Source organism: Liolophura sinensis, chromosome 2 (genome assembly GCF_032854445.1).
Source record: "Liolophura sinensis isolate JHLJ2023 chromosome 2, CUHK_Ljap_v2, whole genome shotgun sequence".
NCBI lineage: Eukaryota > Metazoa > Mollusca > Polyplacophora > Chitonida > Chitonidae > Liolophura > Liolophura sinensis.
This window is the reverse complement of record NC_088296.1, coordinates 15,902,562-15,918,481: the sequence shown is the minus strand read 5'-3', so window position 1 is coordinate 15,918,481 and position 15,920 is coordinate 15,902,562. Positions and strand designations below refer to the sequence as shown.

At 39.0% G+C, this 15,920-nt stretch overlaps 1 protein-coding gene across 1 annotated transcript in view; it reads right to left on the bottom strand.

The window, feature by feature from the left end:
- LOC135462527 (centrosomal protein of 78 kDa-like) overlaps positions 1–15,920 on the bottom strand; it is a 107,755-nt gene that overhangs the window by 17,573 nt on the left and 74,262 nt on the right. The window contains exon 7 of the mRNA XM_064739753.1: positions 144–318. Within this exon, the coding sequence (XP_064595823.1) occupies positions 144–318 (175 nt within the window). The remainder of the gene's footprint in view (positions 1–143; positions 319–15,920) is intronic.

The window sequence follows — 15,920 nt, the reverse complement described above, 5'->3', positions numbered from 1 at the left end:
TTTTTGGGGGGGGGGGGGGGGTGGGATTTTTCTAATTTTACCGTTTCTCCAACTCATAGTTGTAGTGTCAATCAGATTCAACTAAAATATTACATTTTTATACTAAACGATGATCTCATCAACACCGAGAAATTGAATGGCACCTTTTAACCACAAATCATCCTTTAATGCCTCAGCCAATAAGATAGCTCCTTGGTCTCCAAGCAACGGGTTGTTGTTGACAGTGATGCGGCGTATTCCTGGCATGCGGTCAAGGTCAGGTCGCCTGTAACGCAAGCTGTCCCGCCACGCTTCGTTGTGACGCTTCATGGCCTGGTGCTATACAAAGACAAAACAGGGAATAAATGGTCAACCAAATCTGGTATAATTATCACTGAAAACCAGAAATAAATTAAGATTTTCAACTTTTTGACAACATTTCTACCATGACTGTGCAAACTCATTTAAGTCAGATACAATAATATGGGCAAAATAATTGGTTTATTTCTTAGGTTAACGTTTTACGAGATTTTCACTTTTATATATTTTACGATAAAAATCAGTTCCATGGGTGAAGGAAATCAGAGTGCACCACTGGCCTTTGCCTGTTTTTATAAACAAAAACAATTACACATGTTAATTCAGGGAATGTATTTGGAATAATATAATATAATATAATATAATATAATATAATATAATATAATGGCTGTATTTCAAGAAGGTAAAATACAATATACTCAGTATACTCAGTCAACAGTGGGTTGATCTACCCTGAGGCCCTCAGACACAAACAATTTGAAATAATATGTTACATTACATATGCATTGGAAAACATGGTAATTTGGATTGTGTAAACCACTTGCAACAAGATTTTGAAAACAATATAAATATATAGATATACAGTGGCAAATTAAATCAACACAAAGTACTTAAACAGTGAAATAATAATAAAAGCAATTATAAATTTTGCCACCATAACTATCCCCCAACCAATGGAAGAGATGGGTTGGTGGGAGACAGCCCATTACCGACCCCTTCCTATCCCCTCCAGAAGTTGGAACCTCATGATACACATGTTCAAAAGCACAGAATGAGTTAGTGGGTGATGGCCCTTTTCCACCCCCTTCTCATCTGCACATGAGCTCATGAGTGCTATGATGGCTTTCCAAAATGAAGTATTATTTTCAGTATATAATCCCTTGAAGATATCGGTTCTTAAAACATCGAACCGATGAAGAACATTGAATTTCTTTTCTCAAAGCATTCCACAGAACTGGTCCTGAGTAACAAAGATTTTTGTATAAGTTTCAGTTCTTGGGGAAGGTGTTTTTATTTCAACTGCAGCAGTAGATCTTTAATTCTACTAAATATACACCAAAACTTATTCATGGATCAAGCTGGTTTTTGAAACGATCTGCCCCAACATGAATGAAATCTATAAACAAAAACTTTTAGAAATATCTGACAATACTTGAAGAATTTTACACAGCCAATAGGGGCTTTTTCAGTTTGAACTATTGATCGTTGAAGGTAGAAAAAAGTCCAACTGTATCATATCACCGGTCAAAAATGTTAGGCAACAATTTTTAATCCCATTCACTACAACATGGGTGTGTGGTACAAAATGACATAAAAAGTAATTCCGAGTACACAAATGAAAGAGAAACTTGAGAATATGAATGTTTTGTGAACTGGAAAGATGTGTCATTTGTGTCTCTGGAAAGGGTGAGACAGGTGATCAGTAAATCAATTCCAACACGGTTGCCCTAACGTGCATGGACCGATCCAACTGGTACTGGACGTGTATCGTGCAGGTGTCACACAAACTGAACCGATATGCACAAAATCTTTATTAAAATCACACACGATTTGGAGTAGCTATTGCACAGAAACTAGAGTGTGACAAACGGACAGACAGACCCAAATTAATACCCATCATGGACCACCGCAAAGTAGTGCATGGGATAACAAAGTCTTAATATCATTAGATCACAGTGGTGTATGATGTGTGACTTATATTCTTCAGCAGAGAGCTGGACCTCGATCTTTCACTGCATGGCCAGGACTGTGTATGACAACAGGAATGAACAAGGGAAGCAACTCAGGATACACTATATTAAATACAAGTTCTTATCTGCTCTTCATTAAACTGTTTTCTTGTTTGTACGTATTACCAAATACATGTAGAGTTTAGATCACTCAAACTATAGTTTTTTTTTAATGCTTCTGACTGAATTAAATGCTGTCAAACACAGAAGTTCTAGGATGGAAGTTATGGATGACATCAAATTTGAATGCCTGCTCAGTGCTTTTGTGCTCGTTTTTTTCACCCCTACAAACTCAATGGTATGACAATTTTAATCACGCTCCTTTCATTCAGTTTTCTTTCACTGCACTAGAACAGCTCCTTGTGCATGCTACACCCCAGATGCTCTTTGTGCCCTCTACACCCAGCTGCTTCTTGTGCACACTACACCCAGCTGCTCCTTGTGCACACTACACCCAGCTGCTCCTTGTGCACGCTACACCCAGCTGCTCCTTGTGCACGCTACACCCACTGCTCCTTGTGCACGCTACACCCAGCTGCTCCTTGTGCACGCTACACCCAGCTGCTCCTTGTGCATGCTACACCCAGCTGCTCCTTGTGCACGCTACACCCAGCTGCTCCTTGTGCACGCTACACCCAGCTGCTCCTTGTGCACGCTACACCCAGCTGCTCCTTGTGCACGCTACACCCAGCTGCTCCTTGTGCACGCTACACCCAGCTGCTCCTTGTGCACGCTACACCCAGCTGCTCCTTGTGCACGCTACACCCAGCTGCTCCTTGTGCACGCTACACCCAGCTGCTCCTCGTGTACGCTACACCCAGCTGCTCCTTGTGCACGCTACACCCAGCTGCTCCTCGTGCACGCTACACCCAGCTGCTCCTAGTGCCCCCTACACGCAGCTGCTCCTCGTGCAGGCTACACGCAGCTGCTCCTCGTGCACGCTACACGCAGCTGCTCCTCGTGCACGCTACACGCAGCTGCTCCTTGTGCACGCTACACGCAGCTGCTCCTTGTGCACGCTACACGCAAACTTTGTCCATGACTAACTTGCCCATTTTTCCTGATTCTGATAGTTCTGTTGATTTTAGAAAGGTGTTTAGAGGTTTGCTAGGAACATGGATGATATTCTACTGGAAAATTATACGTTTCAGCACCAAAATTAATATTTGTGATATTTATTTGCTTCAAAAAAGTGTCACTTTTACAAACAAAATTTGAATTAATTTAGGGTACATATGTCTTGTAATGTACATGCATGTGTAGGAAGCTAAACAATTTGCATATCATGAGACAATCTAATCTTATACTGAAACTGTATATACTGCATGATTTAGAGACAAGAATGATTTATTGTACTATCACATTACCAAAAAAGCTTAATTCGAATTCAATTCAACAGCTGGGGACCTTACAGCCTCATTTTGCACAAAGTTTCATATGTTACTTCAGTCCCAATGGGTGGAGATAATAAAATAATATGAATCGGAACAAAGCTAACATTACAGTTCAAAAGGATTAACAGAGAATAACACTATCTAAGCCCTTTAAGTGAAGAGCCCTAAAAAAAACACAAAATGTTTGTCAGTTTTTGTAAACTTTGTGTGATGTGATGTGATAATGTTCAATCAGGCGTATGTGATGTCGAGTAAGATGGTTATGCTTGGATGATGTCTTGATTTATTTATTTATTTATTTGACTGGTCTTTTACGCTGTACTCAAGAATATTTCACTTATATGACAGTGGCCAGCATGATGGTGGGAGAAAATCGGGCAGAGCCATGGGGAAACCTGCAACCATCCGCAGGTTGCTGACATGAATGATGTCTTGAGCATTTGAATGAATGATTATGGCTTAACGCATCATCGGCAATATTTCAGCCATATCGTGGCGACTTGAACATTTGAATGAATGATTATGGCTTAACGCATCATCGGCAATATTTCAGCCATATCGTGGCGACTTGAGCATTTGAATGAATGATTATGGCTTAACGCATCATCGGCAATATTTCAGCCATATCGTGGCGACTTGAACATTTGAAAGTACAACACTGATGTATAGTGACTATACGGCAGCAAAACTAACAAGAGCAGTTTTAATTATAATTTTTATTTTTTTTTTTCAATTTAGGAAAGCAATTTAGGTTATCTCATCATTTAACCCTGCTCAATATGGGTTTTGACACTGTAGTACATGTAGCTCTTAAAACAATATGGGTTTTGACACTGTGGTACATGTAGCTCTTAAAACAATATGGGTTTTGACATTGTAGTACATGTAGCTCTTAAAACAATATGGGTTTTGACACTGTGGTACATGTAGCTCTTAAGACAATATGGGTTTTGACACTGTGGTACATGTAGCTCTTAAGACAATATGGGTTTTGACACTGTGGTACATGTAGCTCTTAAAACAATATGGGTTTTGACACTGTGGTACATGTAGCTCTTAAAACAATATGGGTTTTGACACTGTGGTACATGTAGCTCTTAAAACAATATGGGTTTTGACACTGTAGTACATGTAGCTCTTAAGACAATATGGGTTTTGACACTGTGGTACATGTAGCTCTTAAGACAATATGGGTTTTGACACTGTGGTACATGTAGCTCTTAAGACAATATGGGTTTTGACACTGTGGTACATGTAGCTCTTAAAACAATATGGGTTTTGACACTGTGGTACATGTAGCTCTTAAAACAATATGGGTTTTGACACTGTAGTACATGTAGCTCTTTAAAAAAAAAATCATTATGAACTGTTTCAGGTGATCAGCCAATGGTTAGTGAGGTTGTAGGCAAATCTCAAATCGTTATCAACACAGCTCTCGCTATTTTGGCTACAACTTGGAGATTGTCAGGTTGTATCAGACTCAATGTACTCTGGTTTTGCCTGCCATTCAAATTTAAACTACTGTTATATATATATATATATATATATATATATATATATATATATATATAAGGCCAAATCAACTGCACATACATTTAAAGTCTAGTTCTACATATGTACATGAGCATGATTTCTCTGTGATATGTCTGATATAAAAGCTACACTTACATGAGCATAATGGTTTAACATTTAGCATGATGGTGTAGATTTAGCATGCGGGTAAGATTTAGCATGATGGTGTAAGATTTAGCATGATGGTGTAAGATTTAGCATGATGGTGTAGATTTAGCATGTGTGTAAGATTTAGCATGATGGTGTAAGATTTAGCATGATGATGTAGATTTAGTATGTGTGTAACATTTAGCATGATGGTGTAGATTTAGCATGTGGGTAAGATTTAGCATGATGGTGTAAGATATAGCATGATGGTGTAAGATTTAGCATGATGGTGTAGATTTAGCATGTGTGTAAGATTTAGCATGATGGTGTAAGATTTAGCATGATGATGTAGATTTAGTATGTGTGTAATATTTAGCATGATGGTGTAAGATTTAGCATGATGGTGTAAGATTTAGCATGATGGTGTAGATTTAGCATGTGTGTAACATTTAGCATGATGGTGTAAAATTTAGCATGATGATGTAGATTTAGTATGTGTGTAAGATTTAGCATGATGGTGTAAGATTTAGCATGATGGTGTAGATTTAGCATGTGTGTAACATTTAGCGTGATGGTGTAAAATTTAGCATGATGATGTAGATTTAGTATGTGTGTAACATTTAGCATGATGGTGTAAGATATAGCATGATGGTGTAAGATTTAGCATGATGGTGTAGATTTAGCATGTGTGTAACATTTAGCATGATGGTGTAAAATTTAGCATGATGATGTAGATTTAGTATGTGTGTAACATTTAGCATGATGGTGTAGATTTAGCATGTGTGTAACATTTAGCATGATGGTGTAAAATTTAGCATGATGATGTAGATTTAGTATGTGTGTAACATTTAACATGATGGTGTACATTTAGCATGTGTGTAACATTTAGGATGATGGTGTAAAATTTAGCATGTTCAGACACTTACCCCTAAACGACCTGCATAAATTTTGTCCATGATTATAACTTGTCCATTTTTTATGCCCCTGGCAGCTCTGTTTGTTTTCGAAAGGTGTTTTGAGGTTTGCTTGGAACATGGGATGGTATTCTATTGGAAAATTGTAAGTTTCAGCACAGAAAATAACATCATGAGGTGGTTAAAATTTAAATCCCTAAGGCTCAAAAGATAGGATTTCACATTTTGGTTTTAAGGAGTAGAAAACAACAATAGTGCCACACTTATTTATAAATATGAACTTCAATATTTTTTCAATTTCTTCTCTGGAGAAAAGGTATATTTGAACATATTTTTGCATGGTGAGTACACGTATTATTGTAGTATTTACCATTGTTGCGTAGTAATGTTCTAAAAAATCATATCATACATGTGTAATAATTTTATTGAATGTAAATGTGTTGTTTATATACAGAGATTTAATCTGAATTATGAATACATTTATGAATATATTAAATACACAATACGATCAAAATCCTGGTTGAACACACCTGTTAGCTGCAAAGACCAAATTCTAGTACAATTATTAAACATAAGCACTTTATAACAATATTACACTAAAGTGTACCTATATGTATTGTATATACCAAAATGTGGTCCCAAATACCTGCCATAGAAAAATCTCCTTAAAGAAAAAAATTTAAGACCTAACTGACAAACTTTTTCCCACTCTTTCATTTGAACTCTAAGTGTTTATGTTTTTTCCACTCTTTCATTTGAATTCTAAGTGTTTATGTTTTTTCCACTCTTTCATTTGAACTCTAAGTGTTTATGTTTTTTCCACTCTTTCATTTGAATTCTAAGTGTTTATGTTTTTTCCACTCTTTCATTTGAACTCTAAGTGTTTATGTTTTTTCCACTCTTTCATTTGAACTCTAAGTGTTTATGTTTTTTCCACTCTTTCATTTGAACTCTAAGTGTTTATGTTTTTTCCACTCTTTCATTTGAACTCTAAGTGTTTATGTTTTTTCCACCTTTAAGGCAGAAATGGGATTGTGGAAAAAATGCTAAATCCAAGGATCCATTTTCACGATGGGGCTAGAGTAAAAAACTCTCTGATGATTTTTCAAAAAGATTCCTCACCAAAGCATTCACTTGTTGGTGAACATACATCTACATTGCATACCTCATTCTAAACAAGAAAATATGACTTTCACAGGTGTATATATGTACATGTAATATAGACAGATGCTAAAATGTAGGAGTTCATTTGAGGGGTGGGGTAGGTTTTCAGGTGGGGGTCATTCTCCATTTAAAAGCTGTACAGGAACATTTTGCTCTATTACTATGTGACTGTTTAATACCAAACTCCTAGGGCCACTTTCAAAAAGCGGCGTAAAACATTTTTTTGTCGTACGATATTTTGTACGTCGCTATCAACGTACAGTTGTCCTATGTGTGGGTGATATGGCACAAGTATGTCATCTTTGAGAAAGTGGCCCCCTGAAAAATTGTGGATGAACTGGCCACCTCAACACTCTGCCAAGATCAAGTAAAGCGAAATGTACAGGCCGCTATGCCTTTAGTCCCAACATCCACTACTGTAATTCAGTGGACACAAATTAAAACCCACAAGCGTCTCCATCAATTATCCTCCTTCGTTAACCGTCAGTCGTGCGCGGGAACCCGGTCAATACTGCTCGTTATCCCTGATTCATTCGCCAGTACTCCCCTGAGCCAACAAAATCAACAGCAAGAACCCCTCCAAACCAAGACCTAAGTCGGCTACGAGAAAATTGTGTTTACAACCTCGGTCATCAATGAGGCCTGCGACAAATTGACTTTCTCTTTCGTGTATTAATCAGGTGATTGCCATGGAGACAAATGCTCGACAGTCTGTCAATCATTACCGCAGGTTTGCCCCGATGAACTGCAAAGACTCTTGATCATTCCGATCGCTGCACCTTTGCCACAAATACACATAAATCTTGAAATTCACATCTTTGCTAGTTCTATTATCGAAATCAGCCTCGTGGCAGCTAGTCAATGCTTATAGTGACCACACACTGCGTACGTGTATACCTACATGTAATTAAGGTAGAAACTTTCATCCATCTGCACTGTACCTTTACCAGGCAATCAGGATCATGCAATTGTGCATCCACTACCACATAGATATTGAAATTCACCTTAAAAACTTCTGACTGATTCATCCACCTGAAGAGTTTTTGGTGAAGTTTAATTAATTTCTTACCAGGAAACCCTTACCCGTGTTGGTAGCAGAAGTATCCCAGGATTAACAAAGGATTAACACACACACACACACACACACACAAAATAATAAAAATAATAATAAAGTGATGGTCTAAAGTGTGTAGAATAATCAAATTCTTGCTGCTCAAATAAACTTCAAGATGCAAATAAGCCAAAGATTACTATCCAAGCAATTATTAAAGATTCTTATAAACACTCGATTAAAGAACCATGTTAAAGGTACTTTGAAACTGATATCAAAAAAAGTTCTTATGAACACTTTGAGGGGCTCCGCGGTTCAGTTGGTTAGCGCCCTAGCGCAGCGTAATGACCCAGGAGCCTCTCACCAAATGCGGTTGCTCTGAGTTTAAATCCAGCTTATTCTGGCTTCCTCTCTCGCCGCATGTGGGTTGCCAGCAGCCTGTGGATGGTCATGGGTTTCCTCCCACCATAATGTTGGCTGTTGTCGTATAAGTGAAATGTCGTTGATTACGGCGTAAAACACCAATCAGATAAATCAGATTTACACACCTGATTCAAACAAAGATGTTGTCTCCTGGACTATGTACTTGTAGAAGGCAGACCAGGAAAGGAAACCTTGATCGCCTCTACAAAAATATACCAATATTCCTTCAATCACTTGACAGACAAATGGCCAAGGCATTATGAGTTCATCTCTACATATTGTGGCAAATGTATGTTTTAATTGTTAAGATTTCTTTCAAAATTCCTCGATCTAGATCTTATTTCGAATCACCACCAAAATAAAATGGATTTTGATGGTCTCTCGCCCAACTAAAAGACCTTGTCATTTCTGCATAAAATTTCATCCAAATCCTTGTAGTGATATAGACAGACAGACAGACAGACAGACAGACAGACAAACAAATACATGTCAACACCAACAAAAACACGAACTCATACAGCTGAGGTAATTTTCATAATGACCATACAGTAAATTTCAATTGTCACTAACTTTTATGAAAAACCAGCCATTGGTGGTGCTCCTATAAAACAGGAAACCTCCACAGAAAATGCTAAAAAAAAAAAAAAAATTAAGTGAACAAATTACTCCCGTGAATAATAATAATAACAATTATGCAACAATCACAATTTTGAAAATGTCATCAAACATGAACTTTAACTGCTAAATAAACTGAAAGAAAATGATATGCGCAACATTAAAACTTAACTGAGTCAATTTCCAAAGAGTTACTATTCTATTTTTTGTTCTTTCCCATTCTATAAATACGGTTTGCTTAAGCCCAACTTTTTAGCATGGCTATCGATTTGAATTTTCCAATAAACATATAAACATATGTTGCTCAGATTGACGTTTCTTGTGGTAGATAAATAAAATGTGTATGTAACGTCAAACATACTGTACAATAAAGCAGCATGTGAGATTGACGAATGAAGATTGCTTTGCTCTCCATTTTATTAAAAAACTACAATAAATGTCAAAAACATGCTGCATTATGATGGCAGCACCTTTATAATGGATGAATCCAGCACACCCAATGTCTCACTACCCCTTCTTCTTATCGAGCTATCAATTTATTTACTGGTTTATTTGATTGGTGTTTTAAATCGCACCGTACTCAAGAATATTTCATTTATACGACATCAACCAGCATTAGGGCAGATGGGAAACTGAGCAGAACCTGGGGGAAACCCACGACCATCAGAAAAGAAGCCCGCATGAGCTGGACTTGAACTCACAGTGACCGTATTGCTAAGAGGTTCTTGGGTCATTTCATGTGCCTCGCTGGCACACTAACCACCTCGGCCCCTCCATTCACTGAGGAAATTAACACAGCAGGTGCCTATTATTGACTGAAGTTTGACCATTGGTCAAGCTGACTTGGCTGCCTCTATGAAAATTTCTGCGGACTACATCATCAAAGGAAAGACATGATCCCAAGCAACCATGCAAACCTTGCTGATCTGGTCAAAGATTGAATGAATGCTTGAGGTTTAACGTCTTACTTAACAATTTTTCACATGGCGACGAGGAGTCATTAGGTGTGTGTGTGTGCGTATGCATTCAGCGTGTTTTCTTTTGGCAGGGAGAGTCCATGACGCCAAAGTTCTGCCGCCACTGAAGTATCATGCCGAAGACACCACATGACACCTCACTCAGTCATATTATACTGTCACCATGCCAACCAGTCATGTTTCCTTGCTCTAACCTCGGCCAAGCATAAAGTCTTTGGTATTACCTGACTCGGTTTTGATCCTGGGTCTCCTGACTTTGAGGAAGATGCTCTAACCATTAGGCCACCCAAGCTGTCGATTTGGTCAAAGATAATGGCCAAAATTTCTTGAAGACTTGCATAAATATGTACCAAGGTAAAATTTAATGCATAGGAGAGTCAGCTAGGGCAGGGATTTTCTTCCTTGGTGAGTTTTCAATCTGATTTAATCATTTCCTCAATTAAAATTAATGCATCATACATCAAACAGATCAGCTTTCCAGATGATTCCAACCCCCCCCCCCCCCCCCAAAAACAGGCACAGAAAAAGTGGCATTCATCACTAACATTTCAATAAACAAACAAGTTAAAAAAAACTCGGAAAGATACGCTTGCTGTCAACACAAATATATCATATACTGAAACGAGTTCTGTACAGACCTTTTTTGGAAGCTTGAAAGCTGCACTGAGCAGATGGGCTTTACTGTGTGATTTGTCAACCTTTTCGCATGTGTGTTTATTCGAGTAGATTCTGAACGCATTATTTTGTGTAGACCAACAAAAATTACGCTTCTTGTGAAGCCCTGAAATGTATTTCTCCAAGATCAACGTAAAAATGTGTATAAATTGCACTGAACTTTGCTCTTTCATAACTGTGAAACTATACATGTGTGTTTATTCCAGTAGATTCTGAACGCATTATTTTGTGTAGACCAACAAAAATTACGCTTCTTGTGAAATGTATTTCTCCAAGATCAACTTAAAAATGTGTATAAATTGCACTGAACTTTGCTCTTTCATAACTGTGAAAAGGTCGAGGTACTATACATACATGTGAGGGAGGGAGGCGGGGAGGAGGGGGAGGTGTTGAGAAAGGAACAATAATGTTGGTACAAATTTAGTTTGGTGCCAATGCTCATTTTTTGCTCAGGAAGTAGCTAAATTTACAGCTTGGACTATAAACTCTAATTGGGCTCGTGTCATTTTATGCTAATTGGCCACGCAGTCAATTTACACAATCCGACAAGACTGTGCCACAAATCAACCATACTGTACATAAAAGGGAAAGACACACCCTGGGAGCAGCTGAGATCATTCCCTAAAACATGTGAAAATATGCAGCATCAGGGCACGATTGGTTTAAGAAATTAACACAGCATGTTGCCAGGTGCTTATTATATTCCCTAAACTGCTTGGCCAGGCATGCCAGAGTTGTCAATCCAACTTGATTAACTGTAAACATAGTTAATAGTTGTGTATCATACACCACAGAGACACATGAACTCAAGCAGCCATGCTGATTTCGTCAGAGATTTATTTATTTATTTGATCGGTGTTTTACGCCGTACTCAAGAATATTTCACTTATATGACAGCAGCCAGCATTATGGTGGGAGGAAACCGGGCACATTCCGGGGAAAACCCACGACCATCTGCAGGTTGCTGACAGGCCATGCACATATGGTCGGAGAAGATGTGTTTGGGTCAATGCGCGGTGCCGGCACGCTAATCACCTTGTCCACGCAGGCCCCTCAACCTTCATTACCATCAACTGCTTTGTCTGAAAACGGACTGTAACGTTAAACTTTCTTATATTAACTGGCAATACACCAAAGAGAGAACATGAAACCAGTCACGTACATGCAATTAGCTGCCCTGCTTATGATGACCATTATTAAGCTGCAGACATGCCTAAGTATGCAGCGTGGATGTATTTGATCGGATGATCAATTACACATACATACAGCAGGTACTTTTAACACTTCACACGTCAGCTGCTTGGCTTTCCACCTGTTGCTTTGAACGTGGCAAATGTTGATGATCAGACATCAAAGAGAACCAAGACAGATTGAAGCAGCCATGATCAGTTGGTCCGTTAAACCGTCATTCCACACTAGACGTGTACATGTGCATGATTCAACCAGCCATGATCAGTTGGTCTGTTAAACCGTCATTCCTCACTAGATGTGTACATGTGCAAGACTCAACCAGCCATGATCAGTTGGTCCGTTAAACCGTCATTCCTCACTAGACGTGTACATGTGCATGACTCAACCAGCCATGATCAGTTGGTCCGTTAAAGCGTCAATCCTCGCTAGACGTGTACATGTGCATGATTCAACCAGCCATGATCAGTTGGTCTGTCAAACTGTCATTCCTCGCTAGACGTGTACATGTGCATGACTCAACCAGCCATGATCAGTTGGTCCGTTAAACCGTCATTCCTCACTAGACGTGTACATGTGCATGACTCAACCAGCCATGATCAGTTGGTCCGTTAAAGCGTCAATCCTCACTAGACGTGTACATGTGCATGACTCAACCAGCCATGATCAGTTGGTCCGTTAAAGCGTCAATCCTCGCTAGACGTGTACATGTGCATGACTCAGCCAGCCATGATCAGTTGGTCTGTCAAACTGTCATTCCTCGCTAGACGTGTAAATGTGCATGATTCAACCAGCCATGATCAGTTGGTCCGTTAAACCGTCATTCCTCACTAGATGTGTACATGTGCATGACTCAACCAGCCATGATCAGTTGGTCCGTTAAAGCGTCAATCCTTGCTAGACGTGTACATGTGCATGACTCAACCAGCCATGATCAGTTGGTCCGTTAAAGCGTCAATCCTTGCTAGACGTGTACATGTGCTTGTAATACCATACAGACTAACACAGTTTCATACTCATTGACAGACTGGCCCTGATAGCACAGTTGGTTGAGCGTCCACTTCGGGAGCGGAAGAACCAGGGTTAACCCTGGGTCGAGTCACAGGCCTCAAAAGAGGAAGTAATTTCCTTGTTTGGCGTTCAGCATGAAGGGGATAGTGCAACGACTTGCTGACCTGTATCAGTATAATGGCTCGGGTGGGGCGGCTTACTTGCCTTCGGTAAATTGGCAGGTAAAATGTTCCAAATGCTCTTGTGTTGCAATAGACTTAAAAAAAAAATCACTACAACAGAGTTTTGTCAAAGGACAACAATGTCTTTGATAGTAACTGTTTTAGAGTTACCTGGATATATAAATATAGTCAATGGGTTCTAAATAGCAACACTGGTTAGCAAAATCGTAGTTTTTAAATGTGGAGTTTCGATTTCAACCTGTGGCCAGTTCTTGTAGGAGCCGTTCACATTAGATTTCCCATGATTCAGTAGATAATTTCCACCCAAAAGGTTGGCATGTTTCTCCACCAGGTGGCCCTTGCTTCTCCAGATGACATAACATGTGTAATGTGCCGTGGAGACTAGCTATAGGGAAGTCGCATATTTCTAGGTAATGGACTTCTGACAATACACAATGACCTCAACATTTTGTCTTTATTTATTTACTCGATTGTTATTTCACGCTGTACTCAAGAATATTTCACTTATATGACTGCTGCCAGCTTATGGTGGGAACTAACTGGGGTATTGTTTTTTTACATCAACTTTATCAATTTTTCAGTCCTGACCAGATGGAGTCATAAAGAGTGCAAGTCATTATCTGTGCTTGATATACACATGTATACATGTATTTATTATTTATCTCATTGGTGTTTTACGCCGTACTCAAGAATGTTTCACTTATACTACAGCGGCCAGCATTACGGTGGAAACCGGGCAGAGCCTGGGGAAAACCCACGACCATTTGCAGGTTGCTGGCAGACCTTCCCAGGTACGGCTGGAGAGGAAGCCAGCATGAGCTGGACTGTTTGATATATATACACATATATATATAGTTATTCTTCTAGACTTCCCCAGGGCTCTGCCCGGTTTCCACCCACCATAATGCTGGCCGCCATCGTATAAGTGAAATATTCTTGAGTATGGCATAAAACACCAATATATAAATAAATAAATTCTTCTAGACATATCAATTATTCATGTGCACGTACAATTGAAAGAATTCATTGGTTGATGAATTACTTGAACAGCAAGTGAAACTTCTTCATGCCTGCACGAGGACTACATGCATCATCAAAGAGAAACTGAGTCAAAAGCTGGCATAATGACTGTTTATATCCACTGATATTATCCAACTCCTACAAAAATTTTGCACAACCCAATTGATTGCTTGTCTACAGACTTAGATCAGAGCTCAAAGGCACAAGAGGTACTATATTAGTATCAGGACTATTATTAAAAAGGATTCCGAACAAAAACCCAATTAATTTACATGTATAATATATGTATTATGCAGATTTATGTCTAAAATATCTACAAAGTTTTTAATGTTCTTGAACTTTGACCTATCCCACTTAATTACCAGCTTAGCTAGTCATTATTTATTTTATTTATTTGATTGGTTGTTTTAGGCCGTACGCAAGAATATTTCACTTTTGATGGCAGCCAACATAATGATGGAGGAAACTGGGCAGAGCCCGGAAAGGAAACCCACAACCATCCGCAGGTTACTGACAGACCTTCCCACGTACAGCTAGTGATTACACACATATTCGTACAAACTATGAAGGAAATAAATTACACCATAAGAAACGGGAACATGTGAGGCAGCTGTGATAATTTGGTCTACCAACAATTATTGCCTCCGACATGCAAATGCCTAGAAAATATTGAATGCTTGAAGAATTGCGGCACTGAGAGGTGCCTGTCATTTACCTTTAAATATTAAGCAGCACGAGTAGACACAGAAGATAATCTATGATGGCCAGTCTCCCTAGAACATGGTCAATATAAAAACGCAGCATGGAAACATTCAGATGAAAACTACAGTAGGTGCTATAACTTTTGGCATAACCGTTTAGCCAGATATATTACACACATCAGGGGCTGTTTCTCTCTAAGGGGTCGTAACGTTACGACCGGTCGCAATTGCAAAAGCGAGGTATGCTCTCAGTATGTGATATGGTGATTAGGCTGGCCTAACGTTACGACCTCCTTTGAGAAACAGCCCCCTGGGATTGATCTTGACAATTAGTTTTGGCACCCTTTCAATTCACAAAGCCTTCAGTTACACCTCTCTTGTACACACACATAACACAACAGTATGAAAATTTTATCCTAAACGCTTTTCACTTTAAATGCCCTCGTTCAGGCCATGAATGTACAGGTTTGTCTCCAATCCTGGCAAGGACATTGTCCTACATCCAAGAGAAACAGAGACCCGTGCTTCCATGATGATTTGGTCTATGACAGTCATTCCTCTAGACAGCTACCCTCTAAAGGACCTCTTTATTAGAGGATGCCACATTAGTGTCACATCCTTCATTTCATGTGATTCATCTTCCGTTATCCCACGGCCAGCTAACTGGTTTCACCCTGATGAACCCAGTAAGTCAATTCTCCTGACATCCCGACATGAGCAACGCCATTATTTTGACAAATGCATCCGGCAAATTTCCTGTGACAAGTGGTGAACCATATACCAGATTAAGGAGGAAATTAATTAATAGAGAAAATATTAGAGAATTTTAATCTCAATTGTGGAAGGTACATGGCTATTACATGAAGTTTAGACAATATTAACAGCCAGTGAACTACTAACTAAAGTATTAACTAAAGTC